This window comes from Mastigoproctus giganteus, chromosome 9 (assembly GCF_048544385.1).
Source record: "Mastigoproctus giganteus isolate SK-2022 chromosome 9, ASM4854438v1, whole genome shotgun sequence".
Taxonomy (NCBI): domain Eukaryota; kingdom Metazoa; phylum Arthropoda; class Arachnida; order Uropygi; family Thelyphonidae; genus Mastigoproctus; species Mastigoproctus giganteus.
In genome coordinates, this window is record NC_143583.1 from 30,539,158 (window position 1) to 30,563,585 (window position 24,428).

The window sequence follows — 24,428 nt, forward strand, 5'->3', positions numbered from 1 at the left end:
TATTTTCTTAGTCCATCTGTCATCATGTCTTCGAGCTATGTGTCCTGTCCATTTTGGACATCAAAACTAAAGACCATTTTAGTTCTTTAGTTTTGATAAGAATGTCCTTTACTTGAGTTTGCTGCCTAATCCATGTGTTTCTCTTCTTATCTAACAGTCTGATTCCCAATATAATTTGTTCCATTCTTTGCTGTGTAGTTCTCAGCTTTTCTTCCATTCTTTTGGTGAGTGCCCAAGTTTCACTTCCATACGTCATCGTGGAGAGTATACGTTGGTTCATTATTTTATATTTCAGACAAATTGGGATATTGCTTCTCAGTATGTGACTATATTTCCTGAATGCTATCCATCCAAAATTTATTCTTCTCTTGACTTCCAGCTTCTTCAAACTTCTTCAAACCCCTCCCAAATTCTGGAAAGCACCTTTCTGCAACTGAGCCAATAAACCTCTGTATGGGTAATAAGATCAGACTGTGGTGCTTAATGATCTTTCAAAAATATTTTTAGAAGTCACTTATAGGATTTAGCAATAAAATGGGTAATGACTTCAAGACTTCCTATAATATGTTTTTCATTCGTGAACACAAGGCCTCAATATGAATCAAACAGTGATAATGCACAGAATTAATTAGGCCTCCTTTCATCTCCATTAAGATAAACAATGAGGCATTTGTTTCTACCTAAGGTGCACCATCGATAACAATCAATACAGGTTTACTCAGATCAGTTTTGTGCACTGTGAGGAATTCCATAATGTGTCATATACATCTCTTCCAGTTGTATGACCAGTAAGCAGCAAAATAGCCAAAAAAATCTTCTTCACAGCTGCCATCACGTTGAATCAAATGAACAAAGTACATGAGTTGTGATATGCCCGACACATCAGTCGACTCATCAAGTGCTGGTGAAAATATACACAATTTTCAATTCTACCTAATAATTCATTGATTATTACATCTGCCATTTTATGAACTCAATTTGAAACTGTATCATTACTCAAAGGAATTTTTTTGGCAGAGCTAATCAAGGTAGCTCTCTGTTTTTCTGGTAAGACACTAGCAAGCACTTCTAATGATGACACTACATAATTTTTTATTATTTCACCACTAGCGTAAGGCAATGAATCCTTTACAATTATATTTGATAAAATAAATGAAACTTCATTCGCTAACACTTTACTACTATTAGCGTGACGTAAATTTAAAATATTTTTCTGTCTTTCAAGTTTCTTTTTTTGATTCTTGAAGTTTAGCTTTTCTAATGTCACTAAATTTGGGAAAAGCTTCATGAAAATTCCTATGGCACGTTTGGTAATGTCTTTCACAATTCAACTTCGATAGGCAGCCAAACACACCTGACATAATAAACAAATTACACAGTTCCACTACTATTATCTATTACCAAATAATCATATTCCCAAGAGGACTGAAATGCATATGTTTTAATTTTTTGTTTCTTTGCATTTGAAAATGTAGGCTTAAATCAGACGACTGTGAAGGTAGTGTTAATGCATCATTTTTTTCCTCATCATGTTCGTTTTGGTTTCTTTTTAAAAATTTATCCATTTTGAAAGGGTTTAGTAACTTTAGTTAAATCTGTTAAAAGAAAATACATTTAAGCATTTGTACACAAAATCAAAAGATTTTTTATTATAAAACTTTCATCACCTTTAAAGTCAGTACTGTACATATACGGTACCTATTGCAGCAGTGCAACTGAGCGTAACCCGGCAGAAACCCGTTCAAACCTGTTAAAACCAGAAACTGAGAATCACATGAGGCAGTATCCTCGGTCTGTAGGAACAATGATTGTAATCTCAACAAAGTATTTTGTAAAAATTTTTCTTATTAAATTGAATATTTCCAAGAGAACATCGATAACAGTGCATTTTAATTATCAAGTTCGCATCATACGTCATGCATGAATGCAGTGGAGGCAAAACAACTTATAAAGCCGTTTTTGTTTTTCTTTCCAAGAAGGTTGGAGAGTATCTCTTACAGAAAATTACATTTTTCATTATTATGAGCCTATTATATAGGCTTAATTAATAAGCACATTCACAAGAGGTTCCTGCTAGGACAAAGGTAAATCTATCTGGCAGTTGTTGCATGTTTTCTGTTGAAGTCTAGTTCTGTAGACTAATGAATTCTACGACATTATTATATGATCCTACGCTATTTCATAGAATTTGAGGCATTGGGTGAAAAACAGGATTTTTGAACGAAGATTGGCATGGATTTACATAGAATATCCAGAAAGTTGAGAAATAGAAAGCACCTTTTTTAAATACCAAATTTATATATAAATTTTTAGCTTAAGCAAAGGTGCTCGCGAGCACCCATTTTAGGATTGGGCGCGAGCAACATTTATTTTTTAAAGAGCACAATGGTGCTCGCAAGCACCAGGTTAAGAACCCCTGATCTAAACGAAGAAAAGGGTTTAGGAGACCAGAAGAAACTTTGGTCACACAGACACCAGAAATAGAAAAAGAAAAGAATATTAAATAAAGTTGGGATGCATTACTGCATTAGTTGTTTGTTCACAGGATCCATTCTGTTCCCTCTGAAGACTGATATCAAGTACTCATGCTAAGGCATGAGTACTTGTTTATCTTAGAGACAAATACTGTTATCCATAAATCAACTTAAGTTGCTGCATCACTTGAACAGGCAGATTTGCTATACATTTAAAAATCTGAGATGTCACCAGGATAGCTGTTTCAAAACTTACTCACTCCTCATCGGCCAGTGTCTGTTAGCAGAAGTATGCCAAACTATGCTAATAATGTATTTTGTCCAAGTGAACAGCCAGGCATTATATGGAAGAAGACAAACTTCCATTTAAACACATAATAACTGTTATATGTGCTTTCCTCCTAGAACAGGATTGCAATAACTCTGAAGTATAATATAATAGAATTTCAGGTGGATATATCAGCATCAAAGTTTGAAATGCATATACATTTTTAAATGTGTGCTGATTTCCACTATATGTAGCATACAATTTAAAAAGATATTGTCAACTTAGGTTGATTCATGGATAACACAATTTGTCTCTGAGTTGGATGTAAGCCTAAACCTTTAGCACTGAGTACTTGGCATCGACCTTCAGAGGAAATCAAATGGTCCCATGATAGAACATCTAGCGCATAAGATGTTTGATTAACTCCTAAGCCTTAGGCACTGAGTACAGAGGAAACTGAATGGTTCCCATGATCAAACATCTAACACATAATGCATTAGATATTTGATTTCAACTTCTGAAATGAAATATCCCCCTGCAATCCTATACTTGAAAAGAATATTGGTTTGCATTTTTTATCCATTTATTTTTGAAGAAACTACTGAAACCAGTAATATTATAATAGCATGATTAGTGGAGGATTGGAAAGTTGGAAAACATTGTGGTCTTTTTCAGAAAACATCTCAAACCATCCCAAATTTCATTAAAATTGGACTAGTAGAAATCTGTTTTTACTTATTACAATTTTTTTTCATAAAATTTTGAGTTTAGTATTAGTATTGGCAAAATAGTAATAGTAATAGAGGCATGTGATGCAAGAAAGCAAGCATATGTAGCATCAGCCAAAAAAAAAAAAAAAAATTCAAACAACCATTCCCTCTAAAAGTTTGTCCAGTTCCTCCTTGAATTTATTTAAGTGCCAACTCCTTCCTAGAAACTACCTAGAAACCTTCTGTCTGATTAACGATCGCCAGTATTGATTCTGTCAGTGTTGATCCACTGGTGATATTCTGGCTTATGTTACTCATTATGTACAAATTCAGTGGAAAAGTTCTGTGAAACACAAGCAGTTGCTCTTAACATCTCAAACGCTTTCGATTATGTTTGGCATAAAGGTCTTCTAAACAAGCTTCCATCTTATGGTTTGCCAACTGTTTTTTCTAATTGGTTATCCAGTTTTCGCTCTGATTGCTCATGAGGGTGATGGTAGATGGCTCTCTGTCTTCTAACTTCTCTAATGCTGGGGGACACCAGCATTCTTCTAATGCTGGTGTCCCCCAAGGTTCAGTTCTTTCCCTCGCTCTTTTCCTCTTGTATATTAATGACCTTCTTCCATTGACTGGAAATCCTGTCCATAGTTTTGCCGATGATAGCATTGCATTCCACTTTCCAGTTTAAGAAACCTTGCTTTGCTCAATCAGCTTCAACTTCTTGAATATCCAATACCAATTCCTTAAATGCTGATCTCCAGGCAATTCTCCAGTGGGGCAAAGACAACTTAGTTGATTTCAATCCTTCTAAAACTCAGTCTTGTCTTATATCTCGCAAAAAGGATTCTTCTGCTTCTGTGATTATCTTTGGTGACACTCTGATTTCTAGGCAAGATGATATCTCTTTTGGGGATTATCCTGACTTCTAATCTCTCTCTGCACAACCACATTACAAATATTGCTTCTTCTGCATCTAAAAAACTTGGTTTTCTCTTTCGCTCTCGGTGTTACTTTTCTTCCAAACAGCTGTTCACCCTGAACAAATCGCAAATCCACCCCAGATGTGGAAACAATATTCCCTACTAGGGAATATTGTTTCCACATCTGGGGTTGTGCTCCCAAAAATTCTCTCAGGCTTCTTGATTCCGTTCAGAAGACGGCAGTTAGGTTAATTAATCACTCATCTCTAACAGAGTCTCTCCACTCGCTATCTCATAGATGTATTGTTTCTGCTGCATACTTTTTCTACACGCTTCCATCTTCCATGGGCACTGTTCTTCTGAATTCACTTCTATAATTCCTGCTCTCTCTCTCTCTTTCAAAACAGTCTGGACATGTACTGCCACCAGCCAACATCCATTTACTGTCCAACTTCAAACTCGCAGAACCAACATTTCATCTTCCTCGTTTATTCATTCAACTGCCGTTTTTTGGAGCAACCTTCCTTCATAGGTATTTACTGAAAATTACAGTCTACAGAAGTTCAAGTCTAATGTCAACAAATATCTTCTTTCATCTTCTCAACCTCCAACTGAAGCATGGTACTAAGTACTATAGGTTCTAATACCTCTTGTATTTGGGGTTTTCATTAAAAAAAAAAAATTTAAGCTATCAACTTCCACAATGACAGATGGAAGTTTGTTCCAGCAATTAACAACCTGCTGGCTAAAGGCAAATATCTGCACATCTATTCTATAACTGTCTTTCCTCAATTTGAATTTATGCCCCCTTAGGTTCATAATCTGAACATGTGGAAGAATCCCATCAGAATTCAGCATGCTCAACCCATTCAAGGCCTTATACACCTCAATCAGATCACCTCGCAGGTGTCTAGTCTCCAGCTGCTGCAATTTGCAGAATTTAAGCCCCTCCTACTAAGAGGATCCCTTCATTCTCCTCACCAATCTTGTTGCCCTTCTCTGTACATGCTCAAGCAAATCTACATCCTTCCTAAAATGAGTCCTCCAAGACCTGTTTGTAGTATTCTACGTGGCCGGACCATTGCCTTATACAAAGGGATAATCACCTCCTTTTCCCTGCTAGCAAAATTCCTGTATATCATTAACAAAACCCCATGACCTGCTCTCGCAGCCTGTCTGCATTGCTCAGAAAACTTCATATTCTGACTGCACAATTACTCCCAGGTCTTTTTCATTTTCTGCCACCTTAAGTGTAGTACCACACAGTTGGTACATTCCTCTGGAGTTACTTCTCCAATTGAATGAAATGTTAATGAAAATTAACATTTGTCAATGTTAAATTTCAGTTACTGCTTCTCAGCCCATCTGCCTAAATTTTCTAGATCCTGTTGCAGTAGCTCACTGCCTATACTGTCATTAACAACCCAGCCAACATTTGTATCATCTGTTGTTTGTTATTTGGTTTTTAGAAGCATTAGCAACTAAGGCCATATTGCTCCTGAGATATGCAGTGGTCATTCCCTGACCTTTCTGCATCCTCCGTATTTGATGGTCTGGCTCGAACCCCGGTTTAATCAAGAAGCGTGTGCTACGCACTGCTGCTTCTGCCCACCTGGCTACGGAGACTGTGTGTCATCTGCAAACTTCGACACTAAGCCTGATATACCTTCATCAATATCATTGATATATATATATAGAAAACAACAGTGAGCCCAACACACCTGTCGGACTCCCCTAATAACATTAGCATTAGTAGAGGCATACGATGCAAGAAAGTAAGCTTATGCAGCATCAGCCAAAAAAAAAAAATCCCTCCCATTTTGCCCCTCCATTCATTCCAAATGCCTGTCCAGCTCAGCCTTAAGTTTATTTAGTCTATCAACTTCCACAACGAAAGATGGAAGTCTTTTCCATCAATCAACCACCCGCTGGCTAAAGGCGAATTTCCACTCATTTATTCTACAACTGTCTTTCCTCAATTTGAATGTATGCCCCCTCAGATATGAGGGGGAATAGATTCAATTTATCTTAATCTGAGCAAGAGGAAGAGTTCCATCAGCATCAGCTTGCTCAACTCATTCAAGACCTTATACACCTCAATCAGATCACTTTGCAGGTGCCTACTCTCCAGCTGTTGCAATTTGTAGAACTCAAGCCTTTCTTGGTAAGAGCACCCTTCTGTTCCCCTCACCAATCTTGTTGCCCTTCTTTGGAGGGTTTTTTTTTTTTGGCTGATGCTGCATAAGCTTGTTCTAGCAACTCTACATCCTTCCTAAAATGAGGCCTCCAGACCTGTACATAGTACTGTAGGTATGGCGTGACCAGGGAGGTGATTATCCTGTTGTACAATGGGATAATCACCTCCCTGTCCCTGCTAGCAAAATTCCTATATATCATTGACAAGTCTCCATGACTTGCCTGGCAGCCCATCTGCACTAGGTGCCTCCGTAGCCAGGTGGGAAGGAGCAGCAGTGCGTAGCACACGCTTCTTGATTAGACCGGGGTTCGAGCCCGTCACCACCAAATACGGAGGATGCGGAAAGGTCAGGGAATGACCACCGCATATCCTGGAGCGATATGGCCATAGTTGCTAATGCTCCTAAAAACCAAATAACAAACAAACAAACCCATCTGCACTGCTCAGCGAACTTCATATTTGACTGCACAATGACCCCCAGGTCTTTTTCACTTTCCACTTCCCTGAGTGTAGTACCACACAGTTGGTACGTTTCTTCTGGGTTATTGCTAGCCATATGCAGTACTTTGCATTTGTCAATGTTAAACTTCAGTTGTCACTTCTCAGCCCATTTGCCCAAGTTATCTAGATCCAGTTGTAGTAGCATACTGTCCTTACTGTCATTAAGAACTCTGCCAACCTTTGTATCATCTGCCAACTTGGACATTAATCCTGATGTACCTTCATCATTATCATTGGTGAATACACAAAACAACAATGTGCTCAGCACTGTTCCCCAGGGTTCGGTGCTCAGCACCGAACCCTGGGGAACTCTACTAATAACATTTGTCCACGAAGAGCAGTGTCTGTTTATTACCGCTCTCTGTCATCTCCCACTCAACCATCCCCTTATCCATTGTAGCAACTTAACTTTAATGCCATACCTCTCCAATTTGACACAGCAGTCTTCCATGTACAACAGTATTAAAAGCTTTCCTGAAATCCAAGTATATTATATCAAAATTATTTTTGACATTCATTTCCTCTGTGACCACATCATAGTATCCAATCAAATTGGTCAAACAAGACCTCCCTTTAACAAACCCATGCTGTCTTAACTATTACTGAAGTCTTATCTAGAGGATTCTGCAGTGCGTCTTTAATCAGTGACTCCATTATTTTCTCCAGAAACCCAGTTAAACTAACAGGTCTATAGCTACTGTCAACTTTTGAACCTCCTTTGTGAATTGGTGATACATTTGCACACCTCCAGTCCATGCGGACCTCCTCTGAATCCAAGGAAACTCACATAATTATGGCTAAGGGTTTGCTTACTTCCTTTTTTGCCTCCTTTAATATAACTGGATAGATCCTGTCGACCCCCAGGTGCCTTCCTTATGTTTAACTTCAACAATTTCTCTCCACTTTGCTCTCAGTTATTACAAAATCACTTTTTTTTTTTTTTTATTATGAAAACCCCAAACACGAAAGGTATCAAAACCTATATTACTTAGTACCGTGCATGGGTTGAAGGAGAAGTATGGGGGGAGGGGGATGCCGGAAACTTTGCTCTAGAGACTAAACATGGGTTTCACCACTTCAAGCCTCCAATAAGCAAAGTAGTGGTATTTCACCGGTTAGAGTTTGATAAACTTCTGGCATTTTCCTCATTGAATAACTCCTCATGTGTGAATGTTGATGCTGAATTCTCATTAAGTTTATCAGCTACCTGAACACGATCATCAATAGTCAACCCATCTATGTTAAGTGATCCAATCTGATTCATCCCCTTCCTTCTAGAGTTTACATAAGTAAAGTCTTTATTGTTTTTCTTTGCATCTTTTGCTGAAAGATGCAAAGAAAAACCCTTAAACTCTTACAGTATTATGCCTTATTGCATTTACTTAATTTTAAATACGATCATATAAACCTTTTGGCATCTCTCATATTGTGTGATTATCTTCACAAATGGGTTGTCATGTCTGCAATACCAGGGTACCTGCCCACCCACCGGTGATAGGCCAATAGCTTTGAAACGGTGCTGTCTGAGTGGTGGTACTCACTGAGAATAAGTAACAATAGTCTTCTCTATTAGTAAAGCGTTACTTATTTGAGGTATTGCACTACCTCAAATAAGGTAGTGCAATACCATGGCAACTCACTGTGAAGGAAGAGCACAATATGAGATAGAGCAAATGATGCCTACCACACTATCATCGAAGTTTCTTAAGAGTTATCTATGGTGTATCTACACCGATATTGTATAGCTAATGAAATATTAAAAATTTCATTATGGTGAGGTGAAAAATTTCCGTACTGTTTATGGCGAGGAAATATTTAGTCATATCAGTGCGTTTGAATGATAAGTGGGTCAAAAGTGGACATTGGGGATGTTTGTGATGACCCAAGAGACAGGCATCCATTAACCTCTCAAATTGAGAACAATTGCAAAAGTTCAGGAAATTGGGGCAAGAGATTGTCGCTTGGCCTTCAGAATGATGGATGGTGAGAAGGATATGAATAAGGAGATGAAGAATCAAATTCTGCTTGAAGATTTAGGGAAAAGGAAGATCTGTGTAAAATTTGTGTCGCATAGAATCACAGATGAGCAGAAGCAGTGAAAAGTGTCATCATGCGAAGACTTCATCCGGACTTTTTTTTTTATGAAAACCCCAAACATGAGAGGTATTAGAACCTATAGTACTTAGTACTGTGCTTGGGTTGGAGGTTGAGAAGACGAAAGAAGATATTGTTGACCTTGGACTTGAACTTCTGTAGACTAATTTTCAGGAAATACATATGAAGGAAGGTTGTTCCAGAAAACAGCAGTTGAATGAATAAATGAGGAAGATGAAAAGTTGGTTCTGTGAGTTTGAAGTTGGACAGTAAATGGATGTTGGCTAGTGGCGGCACATGTTCGGACTGTTTTGAAAGAGAGAGAGAGGGAGAGAGAGAGAGAGTGGGAATTATAGAAGCCAATTCAGAAGAACAGTGCCCATGGAAGTATGTGTAGAAAAAGCATGCAGCAGAAACAATACATCTATGAGACAGCGAGTGGAGAGAGTCTTTTTGAGAGGAGTCATTAATTAACCTAACTCCCCTCTTCTGAATGGAATCTAGAAGCCTGAGAGAGGTTTTGGGGGCACCACCCCAGATGTGGGAACAATATTCCATGGTAGGTTGGAATTTGCGATTTGTACAGAGTGAACAGCTGTTTGGAAGAAAAGTAACACCGAGAGCAAAAGAGAAAACCAAGTTTTTTAGATGCAGAGGAAGCAATATTCATAATGTGCTTGTGCCAAGAGAGATTAGAAGTCAGGGTAATCCCCAAAAGAGATAATATCATTTTGCCTAGAAATCGGAGTGTCACCAAAGATAAGCATAGGAGCAGAAGAATCCTTTTCGCGAAATATAAGACAAGACTGAGTTTTAGAAGGATTGAAATCAACTAAGTTGTCTTTGCCCCACTGGAGATTGGCATTTAAGGAATTGGTAACAGATATTCAAGAAGTTGAAGCTGATTGAGCAGGGCAATGTTTCTCAAAATGGAAAATGAATGCAATGTGCTATCATCGGCAAAACTATGAATAGGATTTCCAGTCAATGGAAGAAGGTCATTAATATACAACAGGAAAAGAGTGAGGTAAAGAACTGAACCTTGGGGGGGGGGGAAACCAGCATTAGTGGAGAAGTTTGAAGACAGAGAGCCATCTACCATCACCCTCAGTGAGCGATCAGAGAGAAAACTGGATAACAAAAAAAAAAAAAAAAAAAAACAGTTGGAACATAAGATGGAAGCCAAACACGATCGAAAGCCTTTGAGATGTCAAGAGCAACTGCTTGTGTTTCGGCACCTCTGTAGCCAGGTGGGCAGGAGCAGCAGTGCATAGCACATGCTTCTTGATTAGACTGGGGTTCAAGCCCGTGCCCACCAAATACGGAGGATGCGGAAAGGTCAGGGAATGACCACCGCATATCCCCGGAGCAATATGGCCTTAGTTGCTAATGCTCCTAAAAACCAAATAACAAATAAACAAGCTTCTGTTTCACCGAAATTTTCCATTGAATTTGTCCATAAATGGGTAACATAATCCAGGGCTTGCCAAGATAGTCCTAATTTCCTCAACTGTATTATTATTGGAGACGAGCATTGTGTTTCAATGCTACCCACAGACAGTCATGCAGTGGACTTCAAAATCATCACCAAGGCCAGAAATTTTTGTTTACAGAAGTCCAGGATCAAGACGATACCGATCATGTTTTATGACATACAGTAGACTCAATTTTCCGGGATAGATGATAAAAAACAAATCTCGGATAATCGATTTACCAGTTAATCCAAAAATACTGAAGTCCCCGACATACGTAAGAGATACGTTCCAGGACTTCTTACTTCATCGGGTTTTCCGTAACTCGGGATTGACTAATAACATATTTCTGCTGTATTATTATTAACAAATCTGAATTCAGCGCGATACTTGATTAGTAGTTTAATTTTTTGATCCAAATTGATCGCTTTCCTTTTCTTGGTAGATTTTCTAGTACCGCTGTCACTTATTCTCTTTATCGGCACCATGATAATGGTCAGAATGAATTTTCTGTAAAGAACTTCACAGGGTTAAGGTGAAAATTCACTATTATCACCCTGCGCGAGATCATATTTTTCTGGAGATCACTACAAAAAAATAATAAAAACAATTTGCACTTTCCATGTTATTGGGCTTTTCTGTTCGTGCGTCTAGTTATAAACGGTAGTAAACTCATCTTATTGCATTTGCAAAAATACCGATAACTGCAATTCTCTGGATTTTTACATTATGGTGAAATGTGTGTCTCCTTCATTGAAATCTTCAGTCATATAAAAAAAAAAAACATAAATAAATTCTAAGAACCTTCTCTTCTTTCCTATTTTTTTGCTTGTTACTCCGTATCTGTGCACTTTATGCAATTTATGCGTGCTGTGATCATTGTTATTGATTGCTTATTTTATGTTATTTTTTTTTTTTGTTTTAAATTTTACAATCCTAAAAAAAAAAAAAAAAAAAAAAAAAAAGAGTGAAAAAAAAACCTTACGTCAGTCTGAAGTTGTGTAAGTCGGGGACTAACTGTATCTTAAAATGCTCATCAACCTATGTAAAAAATATGGCGATAGATAAAAAACGAAAAAACTTACCACGCACTACTCGCGTGCTTCCCTTTATTTTTTGCGATGTCTATATTAAATCTAATAGCATCCCTTTATATTTTACGATGTTGAGTATGGTTTTGGTCACCAACATTATAATGTTCATCATTAAAGATTTAACGGATGCACTATTTTAAAACTTTTGAATAATTCCAAGTTTTTGTTTAACTGAATGTGCAACTCCTTTGCGTTTACCCGTCATTTTCGCGATTTCTAAACAACAACAACAACAAAAAAAAAATTATTTACTATAAAAAAACATTTTGACATCCCTGACATAAATAACTAAACAAAATTTCGCAGTGCAACAGAACACAACAATCTACGCGACGCACTAAAACAAACTAAACATTTCTTCTCTCTCTTTTTTTTTTTTTTTTTTTAAGAGCGGCAGGTTCTAGTTATTACTTGAATTTTATGATTTTTGGTTGATTTTTTTATTTTTATTTTTTTTATTTGGAGTCTTGAAGTATCCCGGTAAATCGAGAGTCTGCTGTACTTGGTGGAATTCATGAGGAATTTTTAACTGAAGAGGAACTGAAGAGAGTCAATGCTGCATTCTACCCACAGGTGCTTCAAAGGTTATTAAAGTGCATTTCGTGGGTGAAGCTGCAATTTCAAGAGAAAGGCAGCTGGTTCTTGTTACAACTGCCCATTCTACCTTGTTGTGAAGATGTTTCTGATGAAACATGGCATTGTACAGATTAACTAACCACCCTACTCTCCTGATCCAGCACCAGTGGACTTCTTCCCAAGCTGAAAACTGCATTCAAGGAAAGATATTTCAGAATCTTGATGACATAAACTGGACATCATCTCTTTGGATGCTTTTGCTGACTTATAACTTTTAGAACAGTGTATTCAGTCATGTTGATTACTTTTAATAAAATTAAAGCCGTTTTTTAGATCCTTTGTGACTGATACAATATTCTTTTTATTGCATCAGTCAAGTAACTTTATTGTCTCACCTCGTATATCTACAAAGGGTACTAGGAAAGTTTTGCAATATGACGCAACAATGAATCACAGGAAGCTGCTTGTTGCTGCATTTTGAGACATGTTCATACGTGCATAGTAGCCGCCGCGCCAAGTCGATGGGCTCAGTTATTCATTAGTAGTGAGAGTGTAAAGTGCTTGCGATGCCATCGTGGTCACGAAATGAGATAAGGACAGTTTTTCGGTATAATTTCGTGCGTGGTTTAACCATAGACCAGTGCTTAGAAGAAATGACTCTTGCACTAGATGATGATTGTCCACATCGTACAACGATATTCAGGTGGTATAGAGAATTCCAAAGGGGAAATTTCACTCTGGAGGATTCTGAGAGGCCGGGAAGGCCACGAACGTCAGTTACGGAGGAAAACGTTACTGCTGTGAAGAAAATGCTTGACGAAAACAGGCGAGTGACCTACCAACAGATAGAGGATACTTTGGGCCTAAATGCACCAGCAATTCGTTCGATTCTGCAAGATCATTTGCATGTGAAGAAACTTTGTTCTCTCTGGGTGCCGCATCAACTGACTGAAGAGCAGATGACGCGACGAGTGACTTGGTGCCGGGAGATGTTAAAAAAGTTTGATAAGGGACAATCTCGGTATGTGAACAACATCGTGACAGGTGACGAGACTTGGCTGTACTATTACGATCTGCCGACCAAGGCTCAAAACAAAGTTTGGGTCTTTGATGATGACGACACACCCGTAATTGTCAGAAAATCCCGATCTGTAAAGAAGAAAATGATAGCTGTATTTTTCAAATCGAGTGGAATTGTGGAACGTGTCGTTTTGGACACGCAGAAGACAGTCACAGCTAAGTGGTATACTGAACAATGCCTGCCTAAAGTCATTGGATCTATGAAGAACCTGCGGCCAAAGTCAAGAATGGACACCTGGTACCTCCATCACGATAATGCTCCAGCTCACCGCACCAAAGCCTGCACCGAATATTTGACCACGACAGGACTGAAACTTCTCGAGCACCCTCCCTACAGACCAGACCTTGCTCCCTGCGACTTTGCACTGTTCCCGCATGTGAAAATGAAGCTAAAAGGGAGGCGGTTTTCCAGTGATGAGGACCTTCTACGGGCTTGGGACAACGAGTGTGCTTTACTCCCTAGTGAAACTTGGCAGAACTGGTTTAAAGATTGGTTTCGGAGGATGGAGAGGTGTATTGAATGTAGAGGAAATTACTTTGAAAAAATTAAATAAACAAAGCTGTATTGCAAAACTTTCCTAGTACCCTTTGTATATATCTTCAATCTGCACTTGAAAGTTCTTTTTCAGTATTTCTATTTACTTTTGTATATTCAGTCAAGAATCCCTGTTCTTTCTTTTTGTTTATAATAACTTTGTTATTTCTCTTTCACTCTCTCTTTTTTTTCTCTCGATACATTGAATATTTAAACATATTTTTGGGTTTATTTGGCTTATTAGAAAAACTTTAATAAATTTTTATTTGCTTATTTTTTGAAACTTTCAGGTTCCATTACATTCATACAGTGTAGTCAATGGAGTATCAGGTGGTAGTGACAGCGATTTTCAGCAGTCACCAGTTACTAGTGAAACATCCCAGGAAAGATTTGAAGATCCAGTTAGTCATTCTGAAAACAATAGGAATGAAGTAGTATGTTTATCTCAGGTAGAATATAAGTTTATCTCCAATTTGGTTATATAACAGCTTTTTTATTTATTTTTTATCATTTTGTACCAACATAAAAGTGTTATAATTAATACTTTTCTTTCAGCTTGGACTTTTAAGCAGAACTTAAATTTTTACATTGTATAAAAAAGAAAATTTCCCAGCTAGTAGCTTAATTTTTTTTTCTTAAGCTATAATTATTAATAAATAATGTTGCTGTATTTGTGATAGATGTTAAAAGAAAGGAAAACTGTATATAATCTATAAACGAATTTGGATGATTTCAAAATTTAGACAGAAGAGAAATTTAATGCTATGGAAAACAAATAATTGCCTTCAGGATTTGTTTAATCACATGAGGGATTTGACACAGGCTTGTCCTTAGAACAAAGTTGAGCCTAGCTCGCCCTTGGACTCTGCACTTTATTTTGCAAAAAGATTTAGATATGCAAGTTTGCAGACATTAATCCATTTGCAAAATGCACACAAAACAGTAACAGAAAGTTCAAGAGAAGTGGAGATAACTCTAATTCATTGCTGCTACAGCTGACTGCTCACTTCACAAGTACATCACCACCATTTATGTACATTGTCCATAGAAGTGCTTACTGGTAAAATATAAAAATCTGCATTATTGATGTTCTAAGCTAATAAATGATAAGCAATATAAATATATATAAATGAGTATTCACTGTAACTGTATAAAGATAATGTTTAAAGAGTTAGATAGTTGATGAAATGGTTTCAGTGAATGCAAAATTAATAAATATGTATTAAAGGATGCAAATAAGTAAATATAAGTTGTATTAATATATTGAATTAAATATGCATAAATGGATGTGATAGTTATACCTAATGCCAGCAACTAGCAGAATGAGGAAAATAGAAAAAGAAGTGTAGTAGATTTGTGAAAGGTGAAAGTATGTTAAAATCCTAGAGGTTATAATAAATTAAGAAAACTTATGGGCCGAATTATGCTGAATTAAAATAAAGTGAATGGAACAAAGGGTTGCTCTTACGAAGAAAGGCTTAACTTTTGCAAATTACAGCATCTGGAGACTAGGTACCTGCAAGGTGATCTGATTGAGGTGTATAAAGCCTTGAATGGTTTGAGCATGCTGAATGCTGATGGGATTCTTCCTCTTGCTCAGAATAATCACCTGAGAGGGCATAAATTCAAATTGAGGAAAGACAGTTGTAGGATAGATGTGTGGAAGTTCGCCTTTAGCCAGCAGGTGGTTGATTGCTGGACAAACTTCCATCTGTCATTGTAGAAGTTGATAGCTTAAATAGATTCAAGGCAAAACTTGACAAACATTTGGAGCGAGTGGATGGGTGAAATAAGGGGGGTTTTTTTGGCTGATGCTATATAAGCTTGCTTTCTTGCATCATGTGCCTTTGCTAAAGCTAAAGTGGGGGAACTGTAAAGGAAAATTAGCACATTAAAATAATAATATAATGCAAATAAAATGGAAATATAAAATAAAATTAATAGAAATAAAAATTTTAATTTTTAAAACTTCTATATTTTAATTTTAAAATAAAAATTCTAATTTTAATTTTTTTTAAATTTTTATTTTTAATTCCATTTTATTTGAATTATATTATTAATTTGATGTACTAATTTTCCTTTACAGTTCCCCCACTTTTGTATTGACGTGGTAATTCAGTCCATAATTTTTCTTAATTTATCATAACCTCTAGGATTTTAACATTCTTTCACCTTTCATAAATCTACTACAAATTTTTTTTCTACTTTTCTCACCCTGCTAGTTGCTGGCACTTTGTATAACTATCACATCCATTTATGCATATTTAATTCAATATATTATTACATCTTTTTAATACAACTTATATATATATATATATACCGGCAACCCCGTATAACACAGTACTTCTACAACACGGTTTCTTTCTAACATGGTTTGAGAATTGCTGGAAATCTCGCATAACATGGTATTTTTGAGCTTTTGTGCTGGGAAAACCCTTCTATTATTGTTAGATGTAATTTGCAGTGTTTCCATTCCTTTTTGTGAATCCCCGCTGTTGACTCGCTAGTTGTTATCGCCTACTTGGTATTTTTCTAAAGCACATTTCTGGAGGTCACTACATAAAACAATTTGCGGTTTCTGGTTTATTGGTCTTTTGTTTAGTGTAATTAGTTGTAAATGGGTATTAACTCGATCTTGCTTTTGGATCCCACAGAATTCCGATAGCTGGAATTCTGTGGGTTTTCATGTTATTATGGTGAAATATTCAATCATATTAAAAACGTAAATACATTTTCAGAAACTCATTACTCCGTATCGTGTTTGTTGCAACTTGTATGTGCCGTGTTCTTTGTTATTAATTGCTTATTATTTTTACTGTTTTAAATTTTGCAACGAAAAGAAAAAGTCAGTGAACTGAAATATCAATTAGTATAAACATATTACATACTAATTGATAAGTTTTACTATGAGAGATTTTTTGTATTAATATGGTGCAAAATTATATCAAATTGACACTGAAATATTCCGCACAAAAACATCATATTTCTTTTCTGAAATATTGCCTCCATGAAATTATCATGCCTAAATTCGCAAGGGTTAATTTTAATCATAGGTGACCTGGTATTAAAGAACTGGCTTTTGCTACGTCACACCATATTATTAGACTCGCCTTAAATTCTTATTTTGCGATGAAGAGGTGTTATTATTCTCAGATGACTGCATTTCATGATAAAATAAAAAAAATATTTACATTCTAACGATTGGACCGTGTTAAAATCCTTTATAGATTTAAGGCAGGATGCATTGGCTACTGACATAAAAAAATAGGCACTCGCTTAATTTAAATGTTTTATTAACAGTTTCATATCGGGATCGACTCCCACTTTATAGAGATGCAATATACCCACCAATAACCCAGACATGTTTATGCAAGCAGACGCTCATACAATCTAGCTTACATACATTCTTCCCCACATCATACGCATAATAAGGCAACATATAAACAAGTTACTAATTTATTTTCATATGCGTTATCTAAGGATCAGATTTCTCTCCTTTTGTGAAGGGTCTGAACTTTAATTTACCCCTCATAAACTCCCCAAGAAACAATTTGTGATAGACTTTAAATATGGTCTCTGCCATATTCCACAAAAAGACTTATTGGTTCAGCAAGTAGTCAGTGTGATTCATCGTATGAGGGTTCCACTCACTGCACTTTAGATTTACGTGTCAAGCAACATACTGCTTCCGTCCGCACGTCGGGTGCAAATGCATCGAAGTTGGCCCTTCGTAAGGTCAATGATGGTCACGTATTCCTATTCAGTGTAGTGGTAATTTTAAATATACAACACAATTACATAAAATTATTGATCACTGAAATGCTTGAAATGAAAGTACACGAAAATTCTAATTTCAGCCTTACCTAATTTTGGATTTCTGGTCCTTTTTGTGCATGCCCCAATATAAATAATTTCTCTATTTCAGAGTCAAATACACACACACAAACAAACACTTCATGATATTCCCATCCCGTGAACACAGCGATCAGCTGAAAAGTGTGGTCTGCTTAAGGAAGGGAAACAGCTGTGCATATTGTTTAATTTGAGTATTCATCCAAATTGTAACTTTTAATCCTTTTAATTTTAATAGTGTTTTTTTAATCATTTTAATTGTGATTTTAATTATTTATTATCGGGAGCAGTTTTAACTATTTATTCCGACACAATGTCTTCTCGCATTCATGGTCTTGCTGCGGTGGTTTTGTGTGTTTCAGGGTCGGGTTGGGGCTCTCGGCTTTCCTTTCGATTCCATTGCGCATCGGATTTGGTCATATCTCTGTGAGTGAGGGAATTCATTAATTTGTTTTTTTTTTTCATCTTATTTTATTCGTCACATTTGGGAGAGAATTGACGGGAAGCATCCCACAAAAAAGATTGAGGTAATCTCTTACTTTTTTAATGTACATATTACAGTACGTATTAATTAAGCTATGTATGTAAGTGTAAATTTATTTTTATTTTGCTAACTGGAAAATATTCTTCCAACTTTCACGTATCATTTAAAGTGGGGGTCCACTGTAGTTTGTTGGGAGATCCCTGGGTTAGGTTCTGTGCTATTGAACTTGTGCTTGTTTCAGACCATAAAAAATAATTGTAACTTTGAAGAGTGCAGTTCGTGACTTTTAAAGAGAGTAGAAGCTACACGAAATCTAGATGCTGCAGAAGAGATTGCGCTTAGCAGCAATGAAGAGGAAGAAAATTAAATGAACATACATTATCTCACATATAGGTATCACAGTTTGTAAGGTAAGATGTTTGTTCAGTTATTACTATTTAAGTTACCACTATTATAAAAATAAAGTTAAAATATTAAGTTATTACTACTATAAAAATTAAGTTTCTGATAGTTATAAAAAAATAGCGTATTTTTGTTAGCTTTTGGAACGTAATCCCCCTTTTTGTACTGGTTCTTAGTCCTGTATAACACGGTTTCGCATTACCCAAGATTTTGTACTACTGTGTTATACGAGGATTACCTGTATGTGTATATATACAAAGGGTACTAGGAAAGTTTTGCAATATGACGCAACAATGAATCACAGGAAGCTGCTTGTTGCATGTTGAGACATGTTCATACGTGCATAGTAGCCGCCGCGCCAAGTCGATGGGCTCAGTTATTCATTAGTAGTGAGAGTGTAAAGTGCTTGCGATGGCATCGTGGTCACGAAATGAGATAAGGACAGTTTTGCGGTATAATTTTGTGCGTGGTTTAACCATAGACCAGTGCTTAGAAGAAATAACTCTTGCACTAGGTGATGATTGTCCACATCGTACAACGATATTCAGGTGGTATAGAGAATTCCAAAGGGGAAATTTCACTCTGGAGGATTCTGAGAGGCCGGGAAGGCCACGAACGTCAGTTACGGAGGAAAACGTTACTGCTGTGAGGAAAATGCTTGACGAAAACAGGCGAGTGACCTACCAACAGATAGAGGATACTTTGGGCCTAAATGCACCAGCAATTCATTCGATTCTGCAAGATCATTTGCACGTAAAGAAACTTTGTTCTCTCTGGGTGCCGCATCAACTGACTGAAGAGCAGATGACACGACGTGTGACTTGGTGCCGGAAGATGTTAAAAAAGTTTGATAAGGGACAATCTCGGTATATGAACAACATCGTGACAGGTGGCAAGACTTGGTTGTACTATTACGATCTGCCGACCAAGGCTCAAAACAAAGTTTGGGTCTTTGATGATGACGACACACCCGTAATTGTCAGAAAATCCTGATCTGTAAAGAAGAAAATGATAGCTGTATTTTTCAAATCGAGTGGAATTGTGGAACGTGTCGTTTTGGACACGCAGAAGACAGTCACAGCTAAGTGGTATACTGAACAATGCCTGCCTAAAGTCATTGGATCTATGAAGAACCTGTGGCCAAAGTCAAGAATGGACACCTGGTACCTCCATGACGATAATGCTCCAGCTCACCGCGCCAAAGCCTGCACCGAATATTTGACCACGACAGGACTGAAACTTCTCGAGCACCCTCCCTACAGTCCAGACCTTGCTCCCTGAGACTTTGCACTGTTCCCGCATGTGAAAATGAAGCTAAAAGGGAGGCGGTTTTCCAGTGATGAGGACCTTCTACGGGCTTGGGACAACGAGTGTGCTTTACTCCCTAGTGAAACTTGGCAGAACTGGTTTAAAGATTGGTGTCGGAGGATGGAGAGGTGTATTGAATGTAGAGGAAATTACTTTGAAAAAATTAAATAAACAAAGCTGTATTGCAAAACTTTCCTAGTACCCTTTGTATATATACCGGGTGGTTAGAAAATAAGTTTCCCTATTCAGAAGATCCTAGTGTCAAAACGGTTAGAGACAGCGCTGTGAAAATCGGTGGGTATGTCATTTAGGGTATGCGGGAAACGATTTGAAGAAGGAAAAAAAAATTAGTTGAAATTTCCGCCACCAGGGAGAGAAATTGGCACTATAACCACGAGATGGAATACTTAACTTAGGATTAGATTTTAATATCACAACTTAGAAATCTACAGATATTGTTCTCTGTGCTTTCCTTCGTTTGAGATGACATTCTGAAAATACAGGACTGCATGCGACACAGTTTCACGTAGCATCTTATTGGGAATGTTGGCTACATGCTGTTTATTGCTTGCTTTCAAATCGACAGGCGTCTGTATGCAGCCATGCTAAACTCTGTCTTTCAGGTATCTCCATAGCCAAAAATCAAGGATTGAGATCTAGTGATTGCTGGCCAGAACTGCGGAAAGTCTCTAGAAATGATGCATTAATTTCCAAATGTTCAACAGAACAGTTCTTTCACTTGTTGACCAACATGGAGAGGGACACCACCTTGCAAGAACACTACCGTCTCTAAGCATTACCTTTCTTGCGGCCCCTCGATGTGGGCACCTGTACGTGGTGAGGGGATCTCCCAGTGATGCTGCTGGTTTTCCAGATTAGCATCACTGGGATCTAACGCCCATACCTTGGTTCCAGGTTACATCATTGGAATCCGGCGTGTGCAGCCGTGCACCGTGACCCTTGGATTTCGGAAAGGGGGGATCCTGGTGGTTGAGGGGCCCAGCCTTAATACACCACTTTGGCCCCTGCTTCGACAAGATGGGAGGTCCCGGACCGGCCCGACTGGGATCAATCGGCGGGTGGTTTTTTACTGCTAGGGTCAACTGCGTTCCTATAAGTCTCCCTCCCTATGGTCCTGGGACGGGATAAAGACTTATTGGTAACGTGGGTATGGTGCTCCTAAGCGAACTCAGCGTCCCATTCGTGTACGCAGTACCTGCTAGTTCACGAGTGGGTGTCCCCTCGTAGGTCTCCCTGGTGGGTGAGGTACTTAGGCATCAGACACTTTCTCTTTACTCTTATGAGTAATTTAAATCCAATTTCTTCCGGGGCCCCAACAAGGCCCTACCTAATCGATCAGATGAGAGTGAGAGCAATTCTGCAAAAAGAGCCAGAACTGAGGAAAAAACACCATCTATAACGCCACTTTTCCTCATTCTTCATTCTACCGGAGAGCAGTCAATTGGGAAGATGTCACCCTTCTTTATCAAGAAAGGATTAGAAGGGTTGGCAGGATCACCAAAATCCGTAAAACGGCTGCGTTCTGGCGATCTTTTAATTGAAGCTTCAAGTACAAAGCAAGCAGAAAAAATCCTGAATGTGACATCCATAGGGGAATACCGATCAGTGTAACACCCCACAAAACTTTGAACTCTTCACGAGGTGTCATTTCAAAGTGGGATCTTCTTCATGTCTCTGAAGAAGAGATCTGCTCTGAACTAAAAGACCAAGGAGTGATGGCTGTCAAGAGAATATCAATGCGGAAGGATGGGAATCTTGTCCCTACCCGAGTTCTCATCATAACATTTAACACCCCACGGCCTCCAAGTTCCATCAAGGCAGGCTACTTAAACTGCCCAGTGAGGCTTTACATACCAAACCCACTGAGGTGTTTTAAATGCCAAAAATACAGCCACTCACAAACGGCTTGTCGTGGTAACCCTGCCTGTGCTTGATGTGGTTCGAAAGATCACGATAGCAAGGAATGTTCAGCTTCCAAACTGATCTGTATAAATTGCCAAGGAGAACACCCTGCCTACTCCAGAGTATGCCAGCGGTGGAAGGATGAAAAAAGAGATCCAAAAACTAAAAACAGAGCTGAATATCTCCTACCCAGCCAGAGGCTATAAAACGCATGCAACCAATAAATAGCGGGAAGCCTTCATATGCCCAGAAGGTTTCTGCGAAGTGCACTAACGGTACGCAAACTGAGATGACTGTACCACCAAGAGAGTCATTCACTCCGATTGCACGCTATCTATTGAGTTCACAAAAGCTCACCAAAAAAACGCAGTCAGCTGCCATTCCTATATCCATACCTCCTAGTGCTCCACCACTACCAAAACCAAGTGGTAAAGAGCCAACAGTAATAAGAGAAACAATGGATGTCGAGCACAAGGAGGTACCGGATGAATCAGTCTTGGAACTCTTTGCAGAGGAAGAAATGGACACGGGACAGCGTCCATTCTTCCCAAAAAAAGATAAATCCAAGACTGACAAAAGTAAGCCCTCAGCACCTCGGAAGCTGCCTGATGGACCCACTAAGTCTAAATAATGGCTAAATTCTTACAGTGGAATTGTCTTGGATTCCGGCGAAATACTGATGACATCAAGGCCCTCCTGCAAAAGCACAAGCCAGTCTGATTTTGCTTTCAGGAGACTTATCTAAAGGCAAAAGATGATCCCACCATGCATAACATCACAATTTTTCGTAAGGATAGAATTGCGGATGGTCCTGCTCACAGAAGAGTGGCTATCCTTGTGAACAACCAGACACCAGTTCAGCTCTTGCTAATTACAACTAGCATAGAGGCTGTTGCAATTCGCCTTACAGTGGGATTTTTATTAACCGTCTGTTCTATTTATTTGCCACCTGGGATTGACATCTCCCAGGAAGAGCTTGATGATCTTGTAATGCAGTTGCCTCCCCCTTTCTTACTTCTCGGGGATTTTAATGGACATAACATCCTGTGGGGTAGCGCTAACTTCAATGGAAGGGGACGAGTCATAGAGCGTATGCTAAATGACAATGATCTTTCCCTTCTAAATACTGGAACCAACACCTTCTTCCATATGCCTACCCTTACTTTTTCTGCCATTGATCTCTCTATCTGCTCCCCTTCTCTACTCCCTTCTTTCACTTGGGAAGTGGATGAGAACCCATACGGAAGTGATCACTGTCCTGTGATAACCTTGTTACACAGTGGGAGACCATGTCTTCCTTTCAGGTTACCAAGGTGGAAGATTGATCAGGCTGATTGGCCTGCCTTCCAACATCAGGCAAATTTTGACCTAAGTACAGTCAGTCAGGAGCCTATCAATGATGCAGTAACGTACATCACAGAAATCATTGTCCAAGCAGCTGCGAATGCTGTTCCAAAAACATTTGTCCGGTTTCCACAATTTCCCAAACCTTGGTGGAATTCCCAATGCACAGCAGCAAAAAAGGCTCAAAACAAAGCATGGGGGATATTCCGCAGATATCCTACCACGACTAATCTTATAAAACGCGTACGAGCCAAAGCATGCTACATCCATCGTCAGAGTCAGAAGGAATCGTGGATCAATTTTACTTCATCAATTACTCAGTCCACTAGTACTAAGTTGGTCTGGGATAAAATCCGGAAAATGAAGGGAAAATATACATCCCACTCTTCTTCAGTCCTAGATTATAATGGATGCACTATTGCAGATCCAACTGCAATAGCCAATTCTCTTGGGGAAACATTCTCTAACATCTCTGCAACATCATTGTATTCCCCAGAGTTCCTGGTTCTGAAAAATCAAATCAAAAAACAGGCACTTCATTTTAAGTCTAAGAGCCTTTATCCCTACAACGAGCCATTTACTATACAAGAACTGAAAAGAGCCCTCACTCTTTCCAAAGTAAGTGCTGTTGGACCGGATGACATCCATTATGAAATGATCAAGCATCTTTCAATAAAATCTACGGATTATCTGCTCCTTCTATATAACAGAATCTTTATTGAAGGGCAGAATTCACTAGAAATCCAAAAATTCACTAGAAATTATCGTCCTACTGCTCTGACTAGCTGTTTGTGCAAAATCCTGGAGAGAATGGTTAATTCTCGTTTAATCTGGTATTTAGAATCAAATGACCTTCTCTCCAACATCCAGTGCGGATGTTGGAGAGAAGGTCCACTTCCGTAGGAACCGGTCCATTTGGACCATCTTATTAGATTGGAAACGTCCATCCGGGATGCTTTCCTAAAACGCGAACACTTGGTGTCAGTGTTCTTTGACATGGAGAAAGCGTATGGGCATCTTAAAAGATCTGCATAGCCTTGTTCTTAGGGGGCAACTTCCCATTTTTATTAAAAACTTTTTAGCCAATCGATCTTTCCAAGTTCGTGTGGGATCCTCACTCTCTCGTTCCTTTAGCCAAGAGGAGGGAGTACCACAGGGATCAGTTTTAAGTGTCACGCTTTTCGCTATCAAAGT

The 24,428-nt window shown here is 38.3% G+C and overlaps 1 protein-coding gene across 5 annotated transcripts in view; it reads left to right on the forward strand.

The window, feature by feature from the left end:
• LOC150080131 (uncharacterized) overlaps nt 1-24,428 on the forward strand; it is a 660,399-nt gene that overhangs the window by 50,009 nt on the left and 585,962 nt on the right. For all 5 annotated transcript variants that reach the window (XM_090382143.1, XM_090382148.1, XM_090382147.1 and 2 more), the window contains exon 4: nt 14,212-14,370. In XM_090382143.1, the coding sequence (XP_090238269.1) occupies nt 14,212-14,370 (159 nt within the window). The remainder of the gene's footprint in view (nt 1-14,211; nt 14,371-24,428) is intronic.